The sequence below is a fragment of the Urocampus carinirostris genome, chromosome 20 (assembly GCF_059441175.1).
Source record: "Urocampus carinirostris isolate Australia breed hairy pipefish chromosome 20, RoL_Ucar_1.0, whole genome shotgun sequence".
NCBI classification, from domain to species: domain Eukaryota; kingdom Metazoa; phylum Chordata; class Actinopteri; order Syngnathiformes; family Syngnathidae; genus Urocampus; species Urocampus carinirostris.
The window spans coordinates 18405947-18433912 of NC_142368.1; the positions used below are offsets into that span (position 1 = coordinate 18405947).

At 41.4% G+C, this 27966-nt stretch overlaps 1 protein-coding gene and 3 long non-coding RNA genes across 4 annotated transcripts; 2 read left to right on the plus strand and 2 right to left on the minus strand.

Annotated features, from left to right (window-relative positions):
• The first annotated feature begins 522 nt into the window (after positions 1–522).
• Positions 523–3752, plus strand: LOC148346462 (uncharacterized). Its single transcript, XR_015848336.1, has 3 exons — positions 523–671; positions 1135–1230; positions 3330–3752. It is a non-coding gene; the product is annotated as an uncharacterized LOC148346462 (long non-coding RNA).
• Positions 3753–5864: 2112 nt separating this feature from the next.
• Positions 5865–27966, minus strand: LOC148346463 (kunitz-type protease inhibitor 1-like). The gene is made up of 10 exons (XM_088325589.1): positions 27486–27966; positions 24675–24835; positions 22210–22351; positions 20236–20406; positions 20111–20152; positions 19005–19133; positions 14048–14098; positions 13811–13981; positions 6179–6247; positions 5865–6112 (listed from the first exon to the last, which is right to left on the minus strand). The coding sequence occupies exons 1-10, from the start codon at positions 27868–27870 to the stop codon at positions 5931–5933; spliced, it is 1503 nt and encodes a 500-aa protein (XP_088181715.1). The 5' UTR covers positions 27871–27966; the 3' UTR covers positions 5865–5930.
• LOC148346464 (uncharacterized) lies at positions 8125–9381 on the plus strand. The gene is made up of 2 exons (XR_015848334.1): positions 8125–8276; positions 9006–9381. It is a non-coding gene; the product is annotated as an uncharacterized LOC148346464 (long non-coding RNA).
• Positions 9465–10884, minus strand: LOC148346465 (uncharacterized). The gene is made up of 2 exons (XR_015848335.1): positions 10640–10884; positions 9465–9931 (listed from the first exon to the last, which is right to left on the minus strand). It is a non-coding gene; the product is annotated as an uncharacterized LOC148346465 (long non-coding RNA).

Here is a 27966-nt window from a genome sequence, read left to right on the forward strand (position 1 = left end):
GCTCGCCGATAGATGGTGACAAAATCTCACAAAATAAGGGGGAGGGCTACATCTGCTGCACATCTGCCTGCTAAGATGAGTACAGTGGGACCTTGGTTATCGCGGTTATTGTGGACCAAAACCACCCGCGATAAGTGAAAATCCGCGAAGTAGCGGTGCACCTTAAAAAAAAAAAAATTCATTTTTATCATTTTTTTAGACCCGGTAAATAGGGAACAAAGCCACCCGTGAAAAGTGAAAATCTGCGAAGTAGCGAAAAAGCTTAAATTAAAAAATTTTTTTTTTTTAATTATTTCATTTTATTATTATTTTTTTTAGACCTGCAAAGCTCTGAACCCGCGAACGTAGAACCACGAAGTAGCGACACCCCTTCAAAAATGCTTTAAAAAAGATAAATGAATAAATAAAAAACCTATTTTTTTATTTTTTGAATTTTTTTAAATGTTTATTATTATATTTTAGGCCCGGAAAGCTCTGAATCCGCGAACGTCGAAGCGCGAAGTAGTGATTTCCCACTGTAGCTCTAAATCACAGGTGTCAAACAGGCGGCCCGCGAGCCAAATCAGCCCCGCTAAGGAAATGAATCCGGCCCGTGAGACAACACTCAGAAAAGCGCAAGAGAAAAACAAGCTGCAGGTTGAAATATGTCAACTTGATGTTGCCAAAGCCAGGTGCCTCTTACAAAGACACTGTACTTGTATTTGTATATTGTATATTTGTATATTGCTCTTTGTCTCTTTCTCTGTGTCTTATAACCTCATTTTGCTATAACTTCCTTTTTTCTCTTTCTCTCTTCATACCCTTCGCGCTTTCTTTTCTCTTTTCTCTCCTCCCGTCTTTCTATTTGTCTTTGGATTTCTTTCTTCCTCTCCCTTTCTTTTCCCCCTTTCTCACAACTTTTTATCTTTCGTTTCTCACGCTCTCTCCCTCTCTCTTATTCTTTGTCCCGCCCTCTCACCTTTTCCCTCCCTCTTTCTCTTATTTCTTTATCTCTTTTTCTTTATCTTTAATCTACTAGTCTGGCCTCTGACAGAATGTTTTTTTCTATCTTGTGGCCCCCGAGTTCAAACGAGTTTGATACCCCCCCCTGCTCTAAATGGACCAGCAGGTCAGTCTCATCCATTTTTCTTTCAGATTTGTCGTCTCAACTATTTGTCTATTGCTGGTATGTGTGGAGGGACATGACTGGATAGGCTAAGGAATGAGGAAGTAAGGAGAAGAACTGGTGAGGTGAGAGATCTTGCTGAGAGGGTTGGTGAAAATGTTCTGAGATGTTTATGGAAAGTATGAATGAAGGCGGTATGTCTAAAAAGAGTATGTAGTGCAGAAGTGGTGGGAAATAGAATGAGAGGAAGGCCCAAATATGGTTGGATGGGGTGAAGCATGCTCTGGATGTGAGGCCTGTTAATTTAAGGGATGCAAGAGTGTGTGTTGGGGATAGATGTGAATTGTGAAGGATAGACTATCCTATCAGGGTTGGGTAGGGTTACTTTAACTGGATTACTTTCACTTACTTTTGGATTACTCCAATACCAAATATGCTAATAAAAGACAAAAGAAACTTAATATGAATAAAATGATGACTCACAACACGTGGTAAGCTTTCTCTCCTGGCTTTGATCTCTTTGATCTCCGACAAAACTAACATAAAATGCGACAGAAACAAAATGAAAACAAATCCAAACATCGTTCTTGCCGTTCCGTGTATTCCGTTACTCCCCAAGCCTGCACAAAATTTAGTCATTTTATTCATATTGAGTTTCTTTTGTCTTTTATTAGCGTATTTGGTATTGGAGTAATCCAAAAGTTATTTAAAGTAATCAAGTTAAAGTAACCCTACCCAACCCTGAGGATAGTTAAGAATGACTGATTGACGCATATGATGCGGAAGGGGTAAACCAGTGTACTGCTATCGGGCCTGTCTGCTGATGAAGGGTTGCATGGCACAGCAACTTACTCCTTGTTATGCTGTGGGCTTAATGTTTGGTGTCAGGTTGGGAAGAGCGAAGTGGAATAAATGTTTGTTGATTGCGAGTATGTTCTTGACTTTAGCTACCTCCCACGCGGGGGGGTATAGCTTAGATAGAGAAATATAGAAATATAGAGATAGATGGTGAGATTTAAAAGATGGATAAGATAGATTAGATAGATATTGCCGGTACGATGAGTACACAGTGCCCTGCAGAAGTATCCACCCCCCCCAAAAAAACTGACATATTGCTGTATTTCAGGCTTCAAACTTAAAGATTAAAACTCAAAATATTTTCTAAAAATCATCAACATGTAAGACACAATCGTGAAAATAAAAAAATGTGCTTTAAATCTTTCCATATTAGAGTTTGTTTTATGTTTAGAGTCGTTGTCCTGTTGAACCTGCACTCCATTCTCAGGTCTCCTGCAGACTCCAACAAACTTTCTGCCAGGATCGCCTGGTATTTGGCTCTGTCATCTTCATATCAACTCTAATGATCTTCCCAGGCCCTGTTCAAGAAAATCAACCACAGAGAATGATGCTGCCACCACCATGTTTGACAGTGGGCATGGTGTTTTCAGGAAGATGTGCAGTGTTACATCTACGCCAAAAGTAACGCTTTGCGTTCAGCCGCAAAAGTTACATTTTGGTATCATCTGATCAGAGCACCTTGTTCCACATATTATTTGTATATTCACTTTTTGCAAAAGCAAAGCACGCCTTTTAATGATATTCTTTCTGAAAAGGTTTTCTTCTTGCCCCTCTAGCATAATGGGTAGAGTTATGCAGACAAAGACTAATAGTTATCAGACTGTCCCAACTCAACTACGTGTGCCTGTAGATCGTCCAATCATGGGCATCTTGGTTACTTCGCTGATTAGTTTTGTCCTTGTTTGGGCTGAAATTTTAGAGGGACAGCCAGGTCTTGGGAGATTTGAAATGGTTTTATGCGCTCTCCATTTTGATATTATTCCTCGCACAATGCTCTAGGATATGTGTAAATGCTGCAAAATCTTCTTGTATCCCAATCCTGCTTTTAATTATTAAAGTGCAATACCTTCACTTAGTACTGTACCATATGCGGTGCCCAGACTACCCTCAGTGCTACATCCAGTTTTCTTTGGATGGGCAGATTGTGTCCATTGGTGGGTGCCTTTTTGGGCACTGCATCTTGGTTAGAAAATTTTGGTGTGAAATCTGTAAATTCAAGGCAGATAAGATTGACAATTATTTCGTACTATTTTGGAAAGCTATTTTGCCTGGAATATTTAACTCTGAGATATATAAATCAAAGTCCAAAGTAACCTTCGTTGTCAATCTTATCTAAATTCTGCATTCACAAGTGCAAACTTTACAGGTAGAAAAATTTCACAAAAAATTTCAAAGGACTGTCCAGACTAATGACTACCATTACGCCATCCCCTGATCTAAAACCTACATGAGGGCAAGGAAAAACTCAAGACTATAGAAACTAATGGTAGGTATTAGCAAAGCTTTTAGTATTCCCGTGAAACCGGTTTCCCCCCTGGCGTATTTGTTTATTTACAATTTCTCACCATTTTGAATATTTGTACAGTTTATGATGTTGGCACAACATTACAGTGGAATATTTGTACAGAAATGTATTTGTATATGCCTAAAATAACTGAAAAATCAACTGTTTACACAAAGCAAATGGCTTCATTCGACTGATGCATTTCGGGTATAGCGTGGTTCCCAAAATAAAAAAACAATAAAGGTATTCAAAAATACTTTTCAATTCCAATCTTTAATGGATGTAAAGGAGTAGATGCTAGGCTAAGATGAAATATATTAACTAGTTCTTTCTAAATCTTTTCAACCAGTTTCATTTATTACATTGTTTTAAAATATAAATTACTCTATATTATTTTTTTTTTAAATAAATGCAAACCAAATGTCCTCTCTGACAACCAGAGGCCAGTGTTGAGTTGGCATAGCCTGGTGAGTTGATTCAGTTGTAAAACGGCATTCACTTAACTGTTAAAATAGAGGAATTACACAATAAATGCCAAACATTGAAATTATTTCCCACTATTGCTTGAGAATAAATGCATCCACGCCAACGTTTTGACATTATCGCCAGACTTTATCACACACTCTCTTTTTACACACTAAACAATCTCAGAATACTAGAAAAACACAACATGGGCGGAAGTGGCCAACTTTTTGGATGCACAAAGATTAAGTCTCATTTTTTTTTAAAAAGCAACACAATACTAGTCTCGAGTCAATATTTTTTGTTGTTGTGACTCCCTATTGGTGTGTGAGTGTGTGAATGGGTAAGTGTGAAGCACATTGTAAAGCGCTTTGGGAGGTCTTTTTTGACTTGAAAAGCGCTATAGAAATGCAGACCATCTAAAAAAGCGGTAGATTTAGGGTCCGAAAAGTGGTAGTGTAACGCGTAAAGTGGTAGTGTTGGCAGCAATGTTCCATCTAATTTTCCACGGGTATGAGCATTCACACAAAGTCGGTGAGCAGCGCTTGAAACAACAGTGAGCCACCATAATCCCAAGTGTGGCAAGATAATTAATTATCAAACATGTCCAAAACTTGACATCAAGTTACATTTTGCTGAGTTTCGGGCAATGCAAAATGATTTTTCTCTTTTGAATGAATTGACTCATGTACTATTGCAAAGGTTGTACGGCCTACAAACGTCGTTTGTTCTTACAATTCTTTCACAAGATATCCATTTCTATTTATTTCCTGATATATTTTGTCGCATAATATTAACATTTTTGGGGGCTTATTTAGTCGGTTGTAAGATACAGAACTGTACTTAATCCCATTTTTTAGGTGGAAGTACAATGTTGGCAACAAGATTCACTTGATATAATTGGAAATTATTTGAATGCAACACAAACTTTTTCTTGCTTTTTCCGTGTTTTTTTTCTACTTTTTTTTTTAATTCCTTTAAAAAAAAATCTCATGGTGTTTACTTTTTCCGAGCTGTTACTTTATTCTTTTTGTTCTCTATTTACTTTTTTCCTACATTTATTTTTCTTTTTTTTCTGACTTTTTTCTAAATTTCTCTTTCTTTTTTCTCTTCCTTTTGTTTCTTTTTTTCTCAGCTTTTCACTACTTTTTCATTTTGGTATTTTTTTTTCTTTTTTGTTCTATTCCTCCCTTCCTTTAAGTCATTTTGTGCATAATTTTACATAATATTTGGTCATGTTGGGATTAAAGAAGCAAAAACAACCCAAGAGCCGTTTAGTGCCCGAAAGAGCCGGTTCCTTTAAGTGAGCCGAGCCAAAGAAGCCGGTTCCCTGACAAACTCTACTAACTTTACTCAACTTCGTTCTCCTTCGACTCGACTTCAAAATACCGCATTTAGGACACAACGTCGGGGGAACCCGTGTATTTTTACCTTCATGCACTGTAACTTTGACGTGAGTCGCTTCTTAATTAGTAATTTTGAGCCCTCATTGTTGTGCGCTGGCTAGATTTTCTTGCGCGCCGAGAATGTGCGAGCAGTGCGCAATTGCGCACGCGCGCAGCTTAGATGGAACACTTGTTGGCAGGTATGTAAATGTGTTGGGTTTAGAAAAGATCCCCAGTCATCTGTGATTATAATATGTAGAGTAAGTTACTAATGTTGGCTAAATGATAAAGCAAGATGCGGAAAACAAAGCTAAAAATTTAGAGCTGACATCATTTAACTGATCCGGCCTGCCTGAAAACAGACAGTCTGGATCTGTTTACACAGCCAAACTGAAATCCCTACACTGGATGGAAACTACACTGAGAAAGACAGATCTGGTACCAGCAGTTCTTTGTGTTTGTTTGGGTAACAGATAATACATGATTCCTGAGATTTCCACTCTCCACTGTCCAGTAGGTTTACCAAATCACAATTTCATCAAAATTAATCAACCGTAATAAAATACAATGTTTAATCAGACCTCCTGTCTATTTTGACCTGCTTTAGACAGGGTTGTCACAAAGGTTTGGTGGTGCTGTTATAGACCAAAGTGTCTTGCTCCGACGCAACCTGGTGGGCAGTTCCGGTGTCCGTGCGTCCTCCTGACCGCTTCCTCCGCTTCTTCAGGAAGCAGTAGCCCAATATGGCTAGCAAGGCCAAAATAGCAACTGACAAAATCACCGCCAGCGCCACGGAACCTGCAGTGAGGTAAGAGTTCATATCCGGGCCCATTGCTGCATAGACCTCAGGAGTTCAAAACATACCTGAGTTGCTTTCTTCTTCGTCATTGTCCTCGAAGCGTTCGAAAATCCCTTTGGCGAAGACGTCGTGCTCTGTAACAGGAAATTAACCCTTAACATCATTATGTAAGTGTGCACATTTGCACCAGGGGTAAGATCTGACCCACTTTTTTTGGCCTTGCTAAAATCTCATTCATTAAGTTCAGGTTGCCGGCCTCTCTCTCGCTGACTTTTTAATGAAATGAAATGATCTGCATTTGTATAGCGCTTTTCAAGTCAAGACTTCCCAAAGTGCTTTACAGTATGCTTCACATTTCCCAATAGCGGCCGTGCAGCCATGTAAGGCGCTAACCTGCTTATTGGGGGTATTAGGGGTTCAGTGTCTTACCCAAGGACACTTCGTTATGTAACAGGGAGGAGCCGGGATTCGAACTGCGATCTCTTGATCCTAAGACGATCGCTCTACCTCCTGAGCCACGTAATCTATTTAAATAAATATCTTCAGTTTTGTCACATGCCACTGCCAGTCAAAGTTGAGGTCGGCTCATCTCTGAAGAGCGGGACGACGCCTTTTACTGAAAATCAAGTGCAAGCAGATGATAAAGGTGCGCTATGTGAGTCACATCAGAAGGCTTCTTCTGCTACTGGTAACCATTACCATCCGTTTCTGTGGTGGAGCAAACCCCTATGCAAAAACTCGGCTTGGAGAGGAATTGGTGTCAGAACCAAAACAGGAGGAGGACCCAGATGCGTAACGTTTCTCACACAAGCTTTATTTTACGGGAATGGGGCAGTCATGCACGTTAACACAAACGCCAGTGATTCGGCGATTGCTGGGTGGAAAAAGTAAAGCAGAAGTCTGGCGTGGAACAACTGGAAGCCAGAGGCCGACGAGATCGATACCAGTTACACTAGCAGAAACCGGACAGATGGGGTCGATACCGGACAGGACGGGACAGACAGGATTGATATCAGATACAGGAGACTGGAGACAGATATCAGACAGGATGAGACAGACGGGATCGATACCAGACACTGGAGACTGGAGATAGATAGCAAAAAGGACGAGATAGACGGGAACGATACCTGATACTAGAGGTTTTAGCAAGGTATCAGACAGGGCGAGACAGACTGGATGGATACCAGACAATGGGGACTGGAATCCGACATCAAACAGGACGAGACAGACGGGAACGATACCAGACACTGGGGACTGATATCAAACAGGATGAGATAGACAGGAACGATACCCGATACTGGAGATTATAACAAGGAATCAAACAGGGCGAGATAGACGGGATCAATACCAGACAGTAAACACAAGCAGGATACCGGACAGAGTCCAAACACACGTCTTGCGGGTGCAGAGGATCGTTGACGGACTGACAAAGGGGGAGTGAGAGCACTGAGCTTAAATAGGAGGGAAGCCAATCAGTCAACGAGTCGCAGCCGGCGCCAAACGGGCAGGGCCAATTGGGGGCAATGGGCAACCGTGACAATTGGTTGTGCCAGTCTTTACTTGTCTGAGACACACCAAAGGAAATAGTGCCCTCACAACCCTGGCGGTTAAGGGATCTATGAACTGTGATATGTTTAGAAATAGAATGGCTGAGCGCCATTGAGCATCACCCGCGTTGAGACGCGAAACCAATTTCGGGTGGCGTTTCCCTTCTTGGCAGGGTCATTGGCGCATGAGAATGGAATACCCAAAGAGTAAGACTGAGGCCCAATCCCATTTCTCTCACTCGGCCCCGAGAACCCTCCAGTGAGGTCCCTCGATAGAGGAGTGCCCTCATCGAGTCGAGTGCAAAGTGGAAAAGGTTTGGACAAGACTTGCAAGGTTCCACCCCTGTCCAGGAGATGGCGGTAATATTAATTGGCTGTAGACCTTAGTGACGTATAGGCCTACGTCACATGTAAACAACTCGAGTCTCAACCTGAGGCGTGTTCAGTAGTGTGTCAGCTGGAGATTTCGTGCAACGTTAAAAATGCCCGCTACAGCTGTGTTATTACCGATTGCCTGAAAGCTCATCATCTTTTCCGTGTCTCCAATCAACGGAGGAGAAATGTGCTATACTGAAGACAGCTTCGGCGCTATGTAGTGCTGATTCACCTTTACAAGGTACGTACACTCAGTAAAAAAATGACCCGTTCGGTCAAATACAGTAAGAGTAAACATACAATGCACGTTCACATAATACCCTATGTTTGTGTAGACATAAATGGCAATCTACTTATTAGTATCTTAATGCCATTTTATGACACATAGTAGGGGTCTTGAATGTGTGACATGACGAAAAGTAAACAAACACAAGAACAGTCCACCTGACCCTTAAGCTGACATAATATCGTCACCAAACTTCCCTGTACGACCCAAAAACCTTAGTTCATAAGGAATTTAATTCAAAAGAGTTGTCATTGGATATAAAAAAGGTGCTTGATTGCTGTTGTTTGGTCATGATTGTTTTCTGTTGTTGGTGTCAAGGGATTTGTTCAGACCAAAAAAGACAATCGACTTTGGCTTGGACAGATCTATTGACACTAACAAAGATATCATATAATGAAATTGTGAATATGCTTGATTGCAAATAGGATTTTCGAGAAGGGTTGTTCAAACCCTCACATTGTGTTTGCTGTTAATAACATCATATTGGAATATAATATTGTGAATGTGCTTGATTGCGTTTGTGATTGTCATGATTGTTTTTTTTTGTTATTAGTGTCAATAAATTTGTTCAAACCAAAAAAATTTCAACATTTTTTCATGATGCTTACATCACAGTTAAAGCGGTCTTTTTCTTTTCTATGCCCACATTTATGTCTAAAATGTTTGTTTTCTATTGTGTTCCAGAGTGGCTGTCCCATAAGCATGGACAGGTTGGACAGGAATGTTCCCATCCTGTGCTTATGGTTGAATGTGGAGTCAGAACTCATTCAGGACTTAAGGTTGAGCAAGAAGGTTATGTGGGCCCTGCAGGAGCTGCTAAAGAGGGAACAGGGCCATGGCTGGAGGTCCTGATCTACGTGTACTGGCTGGCCCACGCTCTGTCCTACCGTGTGGTGTCACGGGTCTTCAGGGTTCCCAGGTCCACCGTACAAAGAATTGTCCACAGTTAATATGGAATAAATTGCCCAAAAGCCATATTTTAGGCTCTTTAAGTCAGACCCACATTTGCATTATGTGCTTTTCTGCATTACTATTCAATAAACATCTTCATTTTGAGTAACACCTTGGTGGTTTATTTCATAATGATGTGAGATACTGCGTGTGAACTATGTGACTGTTGGACAGAAAACAACTACAAATCACTCCAGCTTAAATAATACTTTACTTTCAGAAAAACAAACTCACATTGGGCCAAAATACATAATAGTAAATAAATAATGTGTCACAAATTTTAACAAAAATATACCAATACTTCCATGAAGCTGGAAAACACAAACTGGAACTTCATTGAGTTCTTAATAAAAAAAAATATTTTCCTTTTATAAAACAAAGGGAAACATTGCAGAGATGTCACTGTTCTGGAAATTTGTCCGCGAGCTTCCCAAAAAGGACGGGAACCGCTCAGTTTTGGCCACAGTTTCTTCGAGACTTTTCCTCACTCCGGCAGACTCCACTTTCAAAAAGTCAAGGAGTGTATCGTGCTTCCTTTTTTTTCTGGGTGATTTGGGGTTTGGCGCCGGATTAGAAGGTGCCAACGACGTGCCCGGTGGTGTGGATGGCGTGGTAGCTGTGATGGTGACCAGCTCTTCCACGGGACGTTCTACAATGGCCTTTAGGTTGGGTGGAAAAAACAAGAATTACTTAATGCTGATGTATTGTACAAAAACAACTGTGTATACGATGCTCAACTAGTTGATGTGAGACATGAAATTGACATGTTATTCTTATGGCTGTATGAGCCTTCTATTGGCCAGCATCACATATGCTTTAGAATTGTCTCCACATTTGGACAACATTTTGAGAAGGTAATTCGTTCACTTAATATGTGTTTACAGAGAAGACAGTGAACTATGTGATAGTAGTTTGTTTCAACTGTATTTCCACGTGAAATTCGGAGACATTACTCGTAATGCATGATGAAAACTAATGCATTCTGATCTCACATGAAAGAATCATATTGTAAATAAAACACGACACCCGAAATTGTGTGCAGTAAACAAGCGCTTATGTCCAGAACGGTATTCTGACTATGCTCCTTTAGCGACTGGCCATGTACATGAAAAGCACGACTCGTTTAAGATAAAAACAGGGATGGGCTGAACCGTGATTTTCTGCACAGTTATCCTACTTTACAGTTTGTAGCGTGAAGGTTTTTTTTTGCCAGCTCCCTTGGTAGATTAGTGCACTTCGTAAAGTAGCGATTTTGCAATGTTCGTGTTTTAACGCGAAAATACGATTTTCTTTTGCATTTACGTCTAACTAAGATATCTCAATACATTTTATTGCAAATACATGCGTGGTTGTGGAAAACTACTTACATTTGTGTGGTTCCTTTTCGGGCATCTTTGTTGATATTGAGAATTCGCAAAGCCTTCTGGGTAGTCACTTCGCTGCCAAGTGAGGTCGAGAGCCCCCTCGGTCTTGAAGTGGTTACGACTTGGTTTGAGGGCACTTCTGCCTCGGTCTTGAGAGTATCGGGACACACCCCATTTTCACGTGAACGCGCAAACCGAGTGACTAGGGCACATAGCGAGTGAAAGTGCGAAGAATGGGACGCAGCCTGAGTCCAGATGAAAATAAATCCTAAAATAGTGATACAAACAACCCAAATATGTAATTGTGATCATATCATTTGTATGGAAAAGATTAACCTCAAGATGCAAAGAATCCAAGAAGAAAAACAAAAGAAAACTATTGTGTGTCTCGGGCAAGCAATGCCTGGCGACGCCCGTCTCTCTGCAGGCCATGTTTTTGGGTAGGTGTTTTCTAACTAACATGAAACAGATAGGTGTCACGGTTGCCCATGGCCCCCAATTGGCCCCGCCCATTTGGCGCCAGCTGCGGCTCGTTGACTGCTTGGCTTCCCTCCTATTTAAGCTCAATGCTCTCCCTCACCCTTTGTCAGTCCGTCAACGAACCTCTGCACCCGCAAGACGCGGGTTTTGACTGTCCGGTTTCCTGCTAGTGTTTCCTGTCTGGTATTGTTCCCGTCTATTTTGTCCTGTTTAATATCTATCTCCAGTGTCTGGTATCGTTTCCGTCTACCTCGTTCTGCTTGTAATCGGACTCCAGTCTCCAGTGCCTGATATCGATCCTGTCTGTCCCAAACTGTCCAGTATCGACCCCATTTGTCCGATATCTGCTCGTGCAATTGGTATCTATCTCGTCGGCCTCTGGCTTCCTGTCATTCCACACCAGACTGCTGCCTTACGTCTTCCGCCCAACGATCGCCGAATCACTGGCGTTTGGGATAACGTGCATGATTGCCCCATTCGTAAAATAAAGCTTGTGTGAGAAACGTCACGCAGCTGGGTACTCCTCCTGTTCCGGTTCTTGACAGATAAGACTGTTTTCCATGGACACCAGTAGGAGGAGAAGCCTCCTGATCTGATTCAGATACAGCACCTTCATCATATGGTTGCGGTTCTTTTTTGCTTGTAAAGCGCCATCCCGCTCTTTAGAAATTAGCCAGATTTTGGCATTGACAGGCAGGGGCGTACTCCAGAAATACTATAAAAATACTACTACACTATTACTATAATAAAGAAATACTTCAACAACAAAAATTTAAAAAGACCCACAGAAATACCAAAAAATATACAACAGGTGGTCTGTGCAGCCCTTTGAGATTCTTTGTGATAAAAAATATGACTTGACGACTAAGTTAAAAAGCTCTTTTTTGCTGAAAAAATGCTGATTCAACAAAACAAAGTGCTGAGTCAGCTTTTTATGGCGTTTTTCACATCTCGTCTGACTACCTGTGAAAGGTGGTGGTCATATCTAAACTCCCCACCCCTTTTCTTGGGGGGTGACACACAAACCACCAAACTTGGATCCCAAACGAAAACATGTATACTTAAACGATGTGTGCATACTAGACCAAAAAAAAAAACACATTTATTGAAAAATTGGTCCACAAAAAAACAGAAGTTGCTGCATCTTGACAAGTACTAAATTCTTGCGATGTCAATTAAAAGAACTGTTTCCCGTCTCTGTCTATTATCAAATTTAGGACGTACTGCTGCTGTGGTTTTATGGCCTAATTTTTAACCCGACAAAATGACAAAAAGCATTACAATTTTCCCGTCAACACCGTCAATGATGGAAAATTGTCAGTTAATGTAAACTCTGCAGACACAGAAATTAAAAAGATATAAAAAGTTGTACAGTCTCGTTTAACTTAAATTTTGTGACGAAAAAGGCTTTGATTTCTTATTATAAATCCTCTCCCCTCTCAATCCAACACAAATAAAATACAGTAGAATCTCGGTTCTCGACCATAATCCGTTCCAAAACCCTGTTCGAAAACCGATTTGTTCGATCACCGAAATCATTTTTCCCATTAAAAATAATGTAAATCGTTTTAATCCGTTCCAACACCCTGAATGTTTACCTTGAATGTTTAACGTAAACTTAAAGCTAACCCGGGCTAATCGTACGTCCGCATTATAGTAATCTTCCGTGAGAAAGATTACGCTAACATGAATGTGTAAAATAAAAAAATCAGGTCGTTTACAAGTCATTTAGCACCCGTGTCTCCACAACAGGTGGTGAGCGGTTCATTGGAAAGGGGGCTTGGTTCCAACACCCTGAATGTTGGGCTCCGTTCCAACACCCTGAATGTTTACCTTGAATGTTTAACGTAAACGTAAAGCTAACCCAGGCTAATCGTACGTTCACGTTATCGTAATATTCCGTACGAAAGATTACGCTAACATGAACGTGTAAAAATTAAAAAAAAGGATGAAGAAAAGAATTATGAATAGGATTTCTTACCTTTGTGGTGGTCAGCAGAAGGCGCAGGTAGACGGTGGGGAGAGGGATGGAGGAGGAAGGAAAATTATCGTTTGGAAGTTCTAATGACACTTTCTTCTGCCTTCTTTTTAGCTACATCACTAGATTTCACAGCCTCCTTATTCTTTAGTATCGTACTGATCGTAGATTTAGCCATGCTGTATTCCCTAGCAAGATCAGACACTCCCACACCTCCTTCATAGTTTGCTATTATTTCTTTCTTAAATGCAATAGTTGTACGCACTACTTTTCTTTTTTCACCTGTAGCAACTTTGCTGCTTGCACTGAATTTCTTCGGAGGCATAATTATGGGCTAAAACACTTGGTACACCTATATTAAAAGTGAAAGCAAAACGAAGCACGTCTGCACGCGATAACAGTCGGTCGCGAAAAGAGCGATCTACACCCGTACGCCGCTCAGCATCGCACCCTAGCGTACGCACTTACGCATTACCGGCGTTCGAACAGCGAAGCAAGAATTTCTCGAAATTTTTGGTCGGACTCCGATTTGTTCGAACTGAGAGGCGTTCGAAAACCGAGGTTCCACTGTATAACATTTCTGATTTTCTTCGGGTTTGGTCCTGCATATCAGGTAAATTAGTCGGGCTCGGGCTAGGTCAAGCTTTAATACCCGCATGCCTGGGTCAGGTTTAATTTTTATAGGCCCGATGTTACCTCTGTTTGAGCACACGTACCTGTGATGCCATGGCAGGATGAGACGCACTGCGTCTCCTCATCAAAGTTGTTGTCGTTTCCATGGCAACCGCCATATGTGAAGCGCTGGCATTGCGTGTTGAGCGGATCGTAGTACCAGCGAGTGTGGCTAGCCCGACACGGACCAGTTTGTGGGGGCTCTGTGCAGCGCGCTAGGGGGCGGGGTCATCGCAATCAATTCACTATTAGCATCACGCTAACAAATGTAGCGGTTTTACCTTTTCTTTGATTGATGTCGATGTCCAAAAGTCGAGCGAACGTCTCGTCGACTGAAATAGAAAAGGGTGACTTGAGTTACTGTGTCGCGTGCAGTGATGGCGTTACAAAGGAACGCGATTACTTTTCTCGGTAACGAGTACCCGAACGCGGTGGTCTGCAACTTTTTCTGTACCACAGACCGGTTTAATGTCTGACTATATTCTCCCGGCCTGGCTTAATAATACCACTACTACTACTGACAATAATAATAAGTAACAAGCAGTGTTCCTACTAAGCTGCGCGGGAGCGCAATTGCGCACTGCTCGCACATTCTCAGCGCACAAGAAAATCTAGCCAGCGCACAAAAATGAGGGCTCAAAATTAATTCAAGGTTACAGTACATGAAGGTAAAAATACACAGGTTCCCCTGACGTTGTGTCCTAAATGCGGTATTTTGAAGTCGAGTCGAAGGAGAACGAAGTTGAGTAAAGTTAGTAGAGTTGGTCAGGGAACCGGCTTCTTTGGCTCGGCTCACTAAAAGCAACCGGCTCTCTCGGGCCCTAAACGGCTCTTTCGGGCCCTAAACGGCTCTTCGGGTTGTTTTTGCTTCTTTAATCCCAACATGACCAAATATTATGTAATATTATGCACAAAATGACTTAAAGGAAGTGGGGGAATAGAACAAAAAAGAAAAAAATACCAAAATGAAAAAGTAGTGAAAAGCTGAGAAAAAAAGAAACAAAAGGAAGAGGAAAAAGAAGGAACGTTTTAGAAAAAAGCCAGAAAAAAAGAAAAAGAAAAGTAGGAAAAAAGTAAACAGAGAACAGAAAGAAAAAAGTAACAGCTGGGAAAAAATAAACACAATGAGATTTTTTTTAAAGGAATTTAAAAAAAAGTAGAAAAAAACATGGAAAAAATAAGAAAAAGTTGGTGTTGCATTCAAATAATTTCCAATGATATCAAGTGAATCTTGTTGCCAACATTGTATTTTCACTCAAAAATGCGATTAAATACAGTTGTGTATGGTGCAACCGACTAAATAAGCCCCCAAAAATGTTAATTTAATGCAACAAAATATGTCAGGAAATAAAAAGAAATATAGATATCTTGTGAAAGAATTGTAAGAACAAACGACGTTTGTAGGCCTTTTGCAATAGTACATGAGTCAATTCATTCAAAAGAGAAAAATAATTTTGCATTGCCGGAAACTCAGCAAAATGTAACTTGATGTCAAGTTTTGGACATGTTTGATAATGAATTATCTTGCCACACTTGGGATAATGGTTGCTCACTGTTGTTTCAAGCGTTGCTCACCGACTTTGTGTGAACGCTCAGACCCGTAAGGAAAATTACAGGGAACATTGGTAAGTCCACTGTGTAATCAGAACACCACTAAGGATCTACATGACATTGGAAAAGGCATTCGATTTAATCTCATTATCACACTATTTTTACTCTCTGTGCCGCGTTGTACAACATTGTTTGACTGGACTTCATTACACGTTGTACAATGTATCACTGCAAGTAAAAGTAGTGTAATGATGAGATAAAATCAATTGAGTTTTCTTAGGTCATCTATAATCCTAATGCCCTAGTGCAGGGGTAGGGAACCTATGGCTCGGGAGCCATTCATGGCTCTTTTCATGAGTACGTATGGCTCCGAAATAAAATGTAACTATTGCACATCTCTCTGTGGCGTTCTAAAGTCAAGTGATTTCATCCCGATTTTGGTCCATATAAGGTCGAAGTAACTTAATGCAGAAGTTCGATAAGAATCCATTTAAACTGATAAATAAAAACGCTGGCAAATGAAAATGAAATGAAATGATCTGCATTTATATAGCGCTTTTCAAGTCAATGACTTCCCAAAGCGCTTTACATTGTGCTTCACATTTCCCAATAGCGGCCATGATCTGTGCAGCCATGTAAGGCTGCTAACCTGCTTATTGGGGGTATTGGGGGTTCAGTGTCTTACCCAAGGACACTTCGGCATGTAACACGGACAAGCCGGGATTCGAACTGGGATCCCTTAATCCTAAAACGATCGCTCTACCGCCTGAGCTACTGCCGCCCCAAACGACTTTGATTGGGTGAGCAGTACAGGTGGGCGGGTCCCTGCACACAGCGCAAGGCACTTCCTTTTCTCTCTCGCTCAGTGCAGTCTACACCCAAAGTGAATATGACGATATGCGTATGGTTTGCAGTCGTTTGTGACATTTTTACAAAAGATGTTTGCATGCGCATTGTTTTCAAACAGTTATTAAGGACAAATTTCATGGAAAAAATAGCCACTCTAAACTTAAAGTGGAAGACAAATTCTAAATGGCATATTTACATTGATTTGGGACACGGGATATGGCATTATTATCATTTCATACATTTGATTAAATCATCAAAAGTGAAAAAAAAATGTGCTGAAGAATTAGCTTTTGTCTAGAGAGCGTGTTTGGCAGTTTTTTCAATTTTGTCTGAAAATAAATGATGTGGCTCTCTCAATTTATTTTTAAAACATTTTTTGCTTTTATGGCTCTTTGGGTCAAAAAGGGTCCCGACCCCTGCCCTAGTGGTTAAGATTGGAAGCTCTCACTGCCACAATACAGGTCAGATTTTGGCTGCATCCAATGCTGAGCAAATAAGGTCAGTGATATTTGTTGACTGATCACTCATTGGCCATTTACAGTGACCTCGGTATAACGCGCACCAGGCCCAGGCCGATCCTAAAATGTCAATCAATACATCTGGGATCATGCTGGGATGGGCTTCTCTCTCACGGACTTTTTTTTTTCTTTTAAATTATCAGACCGTCATCGTTCTTTGTTTCTTTTTCGTTGTGGAGGATCTGCGCCCCTCTCGCGTGGACCCAAAAAACAGGCGGGCAGGCGGGGGCAGGGTTACAGAGACAGAAACACCACTCCTCCCAAGTCCTCACAAGTAAAATATGAAAATTTGGGTTAGCGCCGGGCTCAGTTAATAGGTCTGGCTCGGGTTGCTTTGGGATTTAATACTGGGTTCGGGCGCAATTTTCAGGCCCCATCTCATATCCAACATGCACCCAAACTTTGATTTTAATGAGGGGGATGTTATGCTTGTTTACACAAATAAATACGGTATAAACAAAAAATAAAGCAATTATTTTTTCTTTTTGGTGCAACCCGGTACCAGAGTTCCACGGACCGATGCCGGTCCGCAGCCCGAGAGTTGCCGACCACTGCCCTCACGTGTTATCAATAAAATTGTCCAACTCTACAGCCGTTACCACAATGGTGCATTACAAAGTAATTTTTTGCCACTTATTTTATGCAGATCGTGAACTGCACTGTCCTCAGACTCCTGAATACTGCTGCATCACTCACATTGTCACATACAAAACCAGATTTACCAGCCATGCGCTCTGTCAGGTGGGCGTATTTATTTTTACCAAAAAGGTACAACTTAAATAATTATGTTGGCGCAGGCTCAAGCACAGAGTGCAAGCATCCTAAGTTTCTCCTCATGGAGATATTCTCTCTACTGTTTGTACTCAAATATAAGCAGATTCTGAATTATAAAATATAACACATGTTTTATGCTTTTGGTTGTTTCTCACCAGTAGCGATTGATAGACAGTGCGGCTTATACAAGAACCAACGGGAAAGTAATGGGGCAAATGGAAACACATAATTTACAGTAACAGTGTGCAGAATTTTGGTCTTTGTGTCTGTAAAAGTTTTTCAATACACTATGCCTAAAAAGGAAAAGAAAACGTTTGTCCTGCTGACTTCAGGCTAAAAGTGATGAATGCGACTGAAGAAACAGGGAACATGGAAGCAGCAAGAAAGTTTGTAGATGAAAAAGTCAGACGATGGAAAAAGGATACATCACTGGAAATTGAAGCCCGAACGTGCGAACAGAGGATAATAAACACACAGTACCCCAAAATGGAGAAAGATATCTTGTAGTGGTTTGAAAACCAAAAACAACATGGATATGGAATGTCTCAGCTAGGTGTTTGTTTGTAAGATCCCAAGATTGCACAAGCCAAAACATATCAAATGGTTCACTGCTTCCACAGGTTGGTGCAAACATTTTTGTTGTGTTTCTTTCATTATATGGATAGTTCTAAGCAGTTTGAAGGGATAGGCTTATGTATATGCAAGCTATATACTGTGTAAGGGAAATCATGGTTTAAATGTGCTTTTTATACTTTTATACATTTACATACTCTGATAATCTTATTTTTGTACTCTTATATCTTTATATGTTAATATTTTTATACTATAGTCAATAAGTGTGTGGTTTTACGAGTTCAAAATAATAAGTTGCCAGGCACCAACAAATGTGTCTCTAACGAAAAAGCTAAAACTTGAAAGGCCACTAACAGTTTCTCAGGCAACTCTTTCATCCATCTTGGGGCCTGCGAACTATTAATCAAGATGGCCATCGTTTTTAGTGCCAGGAAGCTAGCTCGAGAGGTTGCCTCCCTACATTTACAGAGACGCATTGTGATACAAAGTTTCACTATCCCTATTGCTCATTATACTCGCACGCCATCTAGCGACCAGCATTACATTATACACTGCATTTAAACATGTGATATCTGTCTAAACCCATTAGATTTGTTCCCTGTGTTTATATAATTTTGTTTAATCAGATGTGTCGTTTCATTTATGTGTTTTCCAATAAATTAGCCTCCTGCCAGAGGGGGAGCATGATTCCTCCCTGAGCCGAACTTGGAACCACGCGCCTCCGATGGAAGGGCTTTCCAAAACCTAAATCTCCGACTCACAAGTGTGTTCTTTTCTTCATTCTACTACAATCTCAAGTTTTAACCTTGACATACTGTGTATGGTAATTTGTAAGTAAATAGTTACTCTCTGAGTAATGCAAGCTTTTTCGGTGTCAGTACTCAATTACTTTTGAAATGAAGAGGCTAGTAACTGTAACTAATAACTGTTGTTCAGTACGGTGCCTAACTCTGGTTGCGTTTGTGTGCATTACGTTGGCTGCAGTGCTTCTCGTCAGCGCCGTTGCTGCATTGCTCGATTCCGTCGCACTCCAAGCTTCGGTCCACACAGCAAAGATGGCCGCAACTTAGCTGGGTGGGCAGACACTCGGCACCGCATTCCTCTGAACACATAAGAACACACTCATGGCAGTGGCGAGCACAGGTGAAGAGAAGGTGGTGCTAGAGCCCTTGCCTCTTCTATCAACTCTCATTTTGTAGCTTTTTTATAACTATTCAACAGTTTATTTTTACAAAAGTTGGACCATTCATAAGAGGTGTCCTAATCAGATAATGATATGGGATATTGGTCCAATACCAGCCCCAAAACCTGAATCAGTTTTCAATTAAAATCTCCTATTTTTTGTTATTCGTCAAGTTCTATCAAGGCTTCTGGTCGGAGTATTGCGCCAAAAAAAGGTTTTATTTGCGCAACTTTCATGTAAACAATACTACCTTTACTCCTAAATCAGTACCAATATATACATATATATATATATATATATATATTATACCACAGCCATATCCCCCTGGTGGGAGGTGGCTAGAGTCATTTATGTCTCTTTTTGGGTGATTGATTCAGAGGAGAGGGTTCCCAGCCCCCTCGCTCAACCCGAATAAGGTGTTGGGAGTCATTAGGTGACCAAACCCCCCAATTCCAACCGCTAATGCTGAATGCCAAGCAGGGAGGCAACGGGTACCAATGTTTTAAGTCTTAGGTATGACTCGGCCGAGGCTTGAACCACAACCTCCCAGTCTCGGGCAGATGCCATACCCCAAAGGCCACCGAGCCTCATGGAGACCTGGCTCAACCAAAGGATACCCGATGCTAGCGTACACGTAGCCTCCAATTTCATTGTTCTTTTGTATATGGACAATAAAGACCATTCATTCAAAAGCGATTCTATGTTCTGTGTGGTTTTTATTTTGTTATAGTCTTATACTCTCAGTTGTTAAGGACTACATCTAAAAGTTTGACCCTTGGGGGCTTCTATGAAGGATTTTCACGTTTGGGTGAGGGGGGGTTATTCTGGGCCCCTTTAACAGCGATAACCGAGGGATTACTGTACCCCTTTAAAAATGTTTGTTTGAATGTACTCACCACGTGCTGGCAGAGCGCTGCGCTGGAGTTCTGATGATGTGGCTGCAGGGATCAAAACCATATTTCAGGTGAGATTTCGGGAGTACATTTGCGTAAAGAGTGTGCGAGTGCGTCGTCAGGGTAACCTGTGACTCCGGCGCAGGCCTCTTGGCAGTCGTCCTCGGACAGGAAATTGTTGAGATTTCCTTTGCATCCTCCGAAAACAAACTGCAGGCACCGTTGCTGGCTGACGTCGTAGCGCCAGCGGGGGAAAGAGGCGCGGCAGGGCCCCACTTTCGCCTCCGCCAAGCAGTAACCTTAAAGGAGCATTGCGTATTATTCAGTGCATCCTGGTCAATGTTCCCTCAAAGCTGCACGCGTGCGCAATCGCGCACTGCCTGCACATTCTCAGCGCACAATAAAATCTAGCCACTCAGAAAAATCAGGGCTCGAAAATGCTAATTAAGAAGTGAATTAAGTCAAAGTTACAGTGCATGAAGGTAGAAATACTCGGGTTCCCCAGACGCTGTTTACTAAATGCGGTATTTTGAAGTCAAGGTCAAAGTAGAACGAAGTTGAGTCAAGTCAGTAGAGTTTTTCGAGAACCGGCTTCTTCGGCTCGGCTCACTAAAAAGAACCGGCTCTTTCGGGTCCCAAACGGCTCTTCAGGTTGTTTTTGCTTCTTTAAGCCTTTCACGACCAAATATTATGTAAAATTGTGCACAAAATTACTTAAAGGAAGATGGGTAAATAGAACAAAAAAGAAAAGAAAAAAAATACCAAAATGAAAAAGTAAGGAAAAGTTGAGAAAAAAAGAGGCACTTCTAGTCAAATAATTACCTGCAGTTTTTAATATGTCCACTGGGTGGAGCCCTATTGTAGAGTTTTCCTATGCAAATAATCTAATTCAGTGCTTAAAAATGGTGGATATGAATTTGCGATTATTCTTAATTCAAGTCTTTATCTGTTAATGAATGTTAATATGGACAACACAAAGACAATGAAATACTTGTGGCTTGCTTAAGTTATCTATTTTCTTCATGTATTTCCAAGGTATCGTATTTAAGACTATCGGCAAAAATTAAATACATTACTATTTTTTTTTCTTCGGCTTTGTGCAAATTTGTTCAAACCGATGCAAGCGGCGACCCGAAAAGTATGCTAACCCCTGCTTTAGCAAGATAAAATTAAACAAAAAAAAATAAAAATAATATATGAGAAACGATCACATAACTTAAACAACGCATTCAGTTCCATTGACCGGTATGTACAGTGGAACCTCGGTTTTCGAACGCCTCTCATTTCGAACAAATTGGAGTCCGACCAAAAATTGAGAAATTCTTGCTTTGCGTTTAGGTCAAAAAATCGGAGTTTGAACGCCGGTAATGCGTGAGTGCGTACGCTAGGGTGCGATACTGAGCGGCGTACAGGTGTTTAAGCCCCTTATTATGCCTCCAAAGAAAGTCAGTGCAAGCAGCAAAGTTGCTATAGGTGAAAAAAGAAAAGTAGTGCGTACAACTATTGCTGATCTGCGCCTTCTGCTGACCACCACAAAGGTAAGAAATCCTAATCATAAATCTTTTCTTTATCTTTTTATTTTTTTATTTTTACACGTTCATGTTAGCGTAATCTTTCGTACGGAAGATTACGATAACGCGAACGTACGATTAGCCTGGGTTAGCTTCATGTTTACGTTAAACATTCAAGGTAAACATTCAGGGTGTTGGAACGGAGCCCAACATTGAGGGTGTCGGAACGAAGCCCCCTTTCCAATGAACCGCTCACCACTTGTTGTGGAGACCCGGGTGCTAAATGACTTGTGAACGACCTGATTTTTTTATTTTTACACGTTCATGTTGGCGTAATCTTTCGTACGGAAGATTACGATAACGCAAACGTACGATTAGCCTGGGTTAGCTTTATGTTTACGTTAAACATTCAGGGTGTTGGAACGGATTAAAACGATTTACATTATTTTTAATGGGAAAAATGATTTCGGTGATCGAACAAATCGTTTTCGAACAGGGTTCTGGAACGGATTATGGTCGAGAACCGAGGTTCCACTGTATTTCGTTTTTTAAAGTTAACCTGACTTTAAATGAGTTCAAGACAAGACTTACGGGCGGACATTTCGGTGCTAAGGACGAGAACTTGGATGTCGGCGCTGCGCGATTCCTTGTTGGAGTCGGTGACAGTGAGGCGGAAAACAGAAAGTCCGGGCAACAGGTTGGACAGTTTCACCTGCTCTGGCAGCAGCGTCTTCTGCAAAAGAGACAAGCAGGTGACATCTTTCAAAGATTTTATATAATTATAACGTATCAACTCTTTTAGTATTTATCATATAGTTACTGTTTGATAGGAGCATTCGATTTTTTTGCGTTACTTTACATATAGTTCTTACAGCTACAGTGGTACCTCTAGTTAGGAATGTCTCTACATATGAAAGTTTCAGGTTACAAAGTACCCGAAAGGGAAAATATTGCCTCTAGTTACGAATTCAGAAATGCGGTACGTGCTGCTATTATCCGCTCCCAGGGTTTCCCGAACGTAAACCAACTGGCTATCGCCTAAAATCTGCCTGGCAACCCGGTGCGCTTGCGCGCTCCCAGCATGCTCTTCTTGTCACTGTCACAGTTCAGAGTCAAGGAAGAGGAGGAGGAGGAGGGGTTTTGGCAAGATGGTGGGGAAGAGGACACAGCTATCATTTAATTAGCTTAAAAACATTTTAGCAAATTTCCATGAAGTCTCTGAATTTGTGGAAAGGAATCACCCGGGATAGGTGTTGACAAGTTGGGCTATCGCTACGTCTCTGTGGCGCATTTCCGACGGATTGTCAAAACCTGGCTAAAGTCATTGGATCAGTTTTTTTTTTTTTCTTACATAATGTGCCTTTTGTTTTAGGTTTAGTGTGAAAGAATGTGATTGATGTATTTGTTTCATGTTTTGATGCTCTTTTATGATTGATTAAAAAAATAACATACTGTACTTTTGCGGGGCTTGGAACGGATCACAGCATTTACATTGAAAATGCGTCTCTACTTACGAAGTTTTTTAATCAGGCCCGCAAGGGATTGAATCCGGCCCGCGAGACAACGCTCAGAGAAGCGCAAGAGAAAAACTGCTTAATGTTGGCTAAGCCAAGTGCCTCTCACAAACGCTGTACTTGTATCTCTCTCTCTCTCTATCTATGTCTTTTTACCTTCTTTTGCTCTCTCTTCCTTTTTTCCTTTTCTCTTTGTTTTCTTTCTTTCTCTCTCTCTCTCTATTGCTTTCCCCTTCTCTCCTATTTTTCTTTAGATTTTGTTCTTTCTTTCTTTCTTTCTTTCTCCCTCTCACTATTTCTCTTTTTATCTCTTGTTTCTTACGCTCTCTCTCTCTTTCTCCTTTTCTCTCTTTCTTTGTCCCACCCTCTCTACTTTTCTGTCCCTATCTCTTATTTATGTCTCTTTTTCTTCCTTTTTAATCTACTAGTCCGGCCCCCGAGGAAATGTTTGTTCTATCGTGTGGCCCCTGAGTTAAAATAAGTTTGACACCCCTGCTTTAAGTGAAATTATTTTTCTTTGAACCAGCCATACACTCTGGGTGCTCAGCACTCCCAAAGCTCTGTACCTAAAATCACCCCTGAAGAAATGTCTATTGATCAAAAATCTTGGGAGAAAATCTTTAAGAGAATTTCCAGACGCTACCACTAGAGGGCCAAGAGCCTATGTTTGATTAATCATTGAAGGTATCTTTAGTTAACAGGAAGAAGTGCTATTTAGCAATGACTTGGGGGTTTTTGGATGCGGTGCGGCGGATGGGTGGTTAGACGCAGCTCCACATTGCAGAGGTTCAGGTTTCAAGTCCAGCTACCACAACTTCCCCGTGTGGAGTTTGCATGTTCTCTCCGTTCTTGCATAGGTTTCCCCTGGGCACTCCCGTTTCCTCCCACATTCCAAAAGCATGCATGTCAGGTTAATTGGCTGGTCCAAATTGTCCCTGGGTGTGAATGAGCGAGTGAGTTGTCTGTCTCTTGTGTCCCCTGCGACTGGCTGGCAACCAGTTCAGGGTGTCTCTTGCCCACTGCCCGAAGATAGCTGGGTTGGGCTCCAGCCCTCCCGCGATCCTACTAAGGATAAACAATACAGATAATGGATGGATGGTTTTGGGTGACCATGAACTGATTGTTATTTAGTTATTTCTTTTGGGGAAATTGCGGTCTAGATAAAAGGAATTCTAGAAACAGGCTCCATCTGGGAACAAAATACTCTTGAATATTAGAGGTACCACTGTATCATTTTAAACTTCATTGTTTTGGGCATTCTTCGGGTGTCACAAGACATGATACAGCTTAGGAAAATCCCTATTGAGGAGTGGACCATATGACGTGTTATGATCGTGCTAATGTGCTGGAAACTTTGTCAATAAAATGCCAGGAAAGCATCAAATCAAAGGAGAGAGTAAGTGAGAGGACCCCCTTCTCCCGCATGCGTAAATCAAGCTTGAGTGTCGTTGTCTTTGTTGTTCTGCATTAAATAAGGCACAGTGGAAAGGCCCAGGTTCGTTAGAGAAATCTGTCTCTAAAATGCGTTTCTGTTCCCGTTACCTCCATGACGACACTCTGGTCTCCGCTCTGCAGCGACCAGTCATAGCTGAGGATGTGGGCGTCGCCGAGGGCCAAACTTTGGTGGCCGTCGAGCGTGATCGTGGTCCCGGGCTGCACCACCTTGTCCACACCCGTGACTGCGATAGGTGGCGCCGGCTCATCTGTAGAAATTGCAGAGGCTGCATGACATTTCCATTTTGAAATGGTACTTCTCATTTTGGGGCGGCAGTAGCTCAGGAGGCAGAGCGCTTGTCTTGGGATCAAGGGATCCCAGTTCGAATCCCGGTGGTGGTGTCATAATAGTCTGTAGTTTGCAATAATCTGTGGACTGTGCATTCCTTTGAGACTCCTTGTGATTAAGGCCTATCCAAATAAACATCACTTGACAATTACTAGTACTCTAGATAGTTCTATATTGAAGGATTTAATATATTTGACTATAAGGGATTTTGTACGATCAAATACAGATTACATTTATTGAATGCAATGAAGATTTTCACAGAGAAGGCTTAAGTTCAATGACAGGTCACGCTGTTCCGAATGCGATTGTTTAGTTCTGTTGGTAACAGGACTCTGACGGAGGAGGCCAGACGCACAAGGACAGACATCGAGGCAAGGGGGCCACGTGGGTTTTTTTTCCTGACGCGCCCATGGGAGGAGCCGGGGCGCCGGCTTGCAGAAAAGGAGTGGGCCGGGAGAACTTCAGAAGATCGGAGAAGATCGAGGGGGAACGAGAGAAGAGGCTCGACGGAGAAACAAGCGACACTAATTCGGTTAATTCGATGGAGTTCACTTAGTTAAATACTTTTAGAAATTAAATCTGCCCCCGTGTGGAAATGGCGGTCTCTTGTTGAGCATGAATTGTTAGGTGAATGAAGGCTATGTTTGGTTAATGGAGTCAGATAACTAATTCAAACAATTTGGCAAACGATACATTTTAATATATTTTATTACAACAATATATATCAAATATAGAACTATCTTCATTATAAATGGAGCATTTTTTTTGGTGGGGCGTAGTTTGCCCATGACCAATGTTACCTCTAAACTGCGTGTGTGCGCAATTGAGCACTACCCAGAGCTTTTCCTCGTACAAGAAAATCTAGCCAGCTCACAAAAATCAGGGCTCGAAATTGCTAATTAAGAAGCGAATTGAGTCAAAGTAAATCGAAGTTGAGTAAAGTCAGTAGAGTTTTTCGAGAACCGGCTTCTTCGGCTCGGCTCACTAAAAGGATCCGGCTCTTTTGAGTCCTAAATGGCTCTACAGGTTGTTTTTGCTTCTTTCATCCCTATATGACCAAATATTATGTAAAATCATGCACAAAATGACTTAAAGGAAGGGAGAATAGAACAAAAAAGAAAAAAATACCAGAATGAAAAAGTAGTGAAGAGCTGAGAAAAAAAGAAACAAAAGGAAGAGAAAAAATAAGGAAAAATTCAGAAAAAAAGCCAGAAAAAATGAAAAGAAAGAAACAAAGGAAAAACAGTAAATAGGGAACAAAAAGAAAAAAGTAACAGCTAGGAAAAAATAAACAAAATGAGATTTTTTTAAAGGAATTTTTAAAAATTGAAAAAAAAAACAGGGGGAAAAGAAGAAAAAGTTTGTGTTTTATTCAAATAATTTCCAATTATATCAAGTGAATCTTGTTGCCAACATTGTACTTCCATTAAAAAATGTGACTGAGTACAGTTCTGTATCTTACAACCGACTAAATAAGCCCTCGAAAATGTTAATATTATGCGACAAAATATATCAGGAAATAAAAAGAAATGGATATCTTGTGAAAGAATTGTGAAAACAAACGACGTTTGTAGGCCGTACAACTTTTGCAATAATACATTAGTCAATTCACTCAAAAGTGAAAAATTTTTTGCATTGCCAAAATCTCAGCAAAATGTAACGTGATGTCAAGTTTTGGACATGTTTGATAATGGAATACAGTGGAACCTCGGTTCTCGAACGCCTCTCAGTTTGAACAAATCGGAGTCCGACCAAAAATTTCGAGAAATTCTTGCTTCGCTGTTCGGTCAAAAAAATCGGAGTTCGAACGCCGGTAATGCGTGAGTGCGTAAGCTAGGGTGCGATGCTGAGCGGCGTACGGGTGTTTTAGCCCCTAATTATGCCTCCGAAGAAGGTCGGTGCAAGCAGGACAGGTGAAAAAAGACAAGTTGTTCGTAAAACTATTGCCTTTAAGAAAGACATAATAGCTAAATATGAAAGAGGTGTATGAATTTCCGATCTTGCTAGGGAATACAGCATAGCTAAATCTACTATCAGTACGATAGTAAAGAATAAGGAGGCTGTGAAATCGAGTGATGCGGCTAAGGAAGTTAGCGCTATAAGCGAGCAACTGCCGCAAGTTTTGGAAGAGGTTGAAAAACTTTTGATGATTTTTTTCTCTCCCCACCGTCCACCACAAAGGTAAGAAATCCTATTCATAATTCTTTTCTTTATCCTTTTTTTTTTATTTTTACACGTTCATGTTAGCGTAAACTTTCGTTTGGAAGATTACGCTAATGCGAACGTACGATTAGCCTGGGTTAGCTTCATGTTTATGTCCATGGTAAACATTCAGGGTGTTGGAACGGATTAAAACGATTTACATTACTTTTAGTGGGAAAAACGATTTCGGTGATTGAACAAATCGGTTTTTGAACAGGGTTCTGGAACGGATTATGGTCGACAACCGAGGTTCCACTGTTCCACAGGGAACATTGACCACGACCGAACCTTAAATGGCCCCTGACGATAACTAATTTGTTTATCTTCTCTCGGTCATTTTAACAGACTTTTAGTATGGAAGTAGGCACCTGTATCCTGTGGCCCTTGAAAGTACTTCTTGAACTCGAAAGACCTGATGACGCTTTGGTATCCTTTCCTGCGGACGAAGCGACACACGAGTTGGTTTCTGGGCGCGCAGTCGAAGAGCGTGCACGTGCGGTTAGAGTCCAGGTGCGCCATGTTGCATCGCGGGAGCGCGCAGCAGGCGTCTCTACACTCGCGCATGGAGTGCGCGTTCACGGCGGCCAAAAGAACCGCGCCCTCTTTAACAGCGTCCTCAACGTCCACGACAAAGTCCTCCTGACCCGGGGAGAAGTCACCGGGGCAGCCGGTGTCCGCGTGCCCGCCGCCGGGACGCGCTGTGAGGAAAACGAAGAGGAAGGAGAGACGGAAAAGCGGCGACGGCGGCGCCATGTTTTACTTCCGTCTGACGAGCGAAACTAAAGGGTCTTTTTACCGTTTCGAAATTCCGTCACCTGCTCCAAAACAGGAAAAGACAGGAACCGCCTA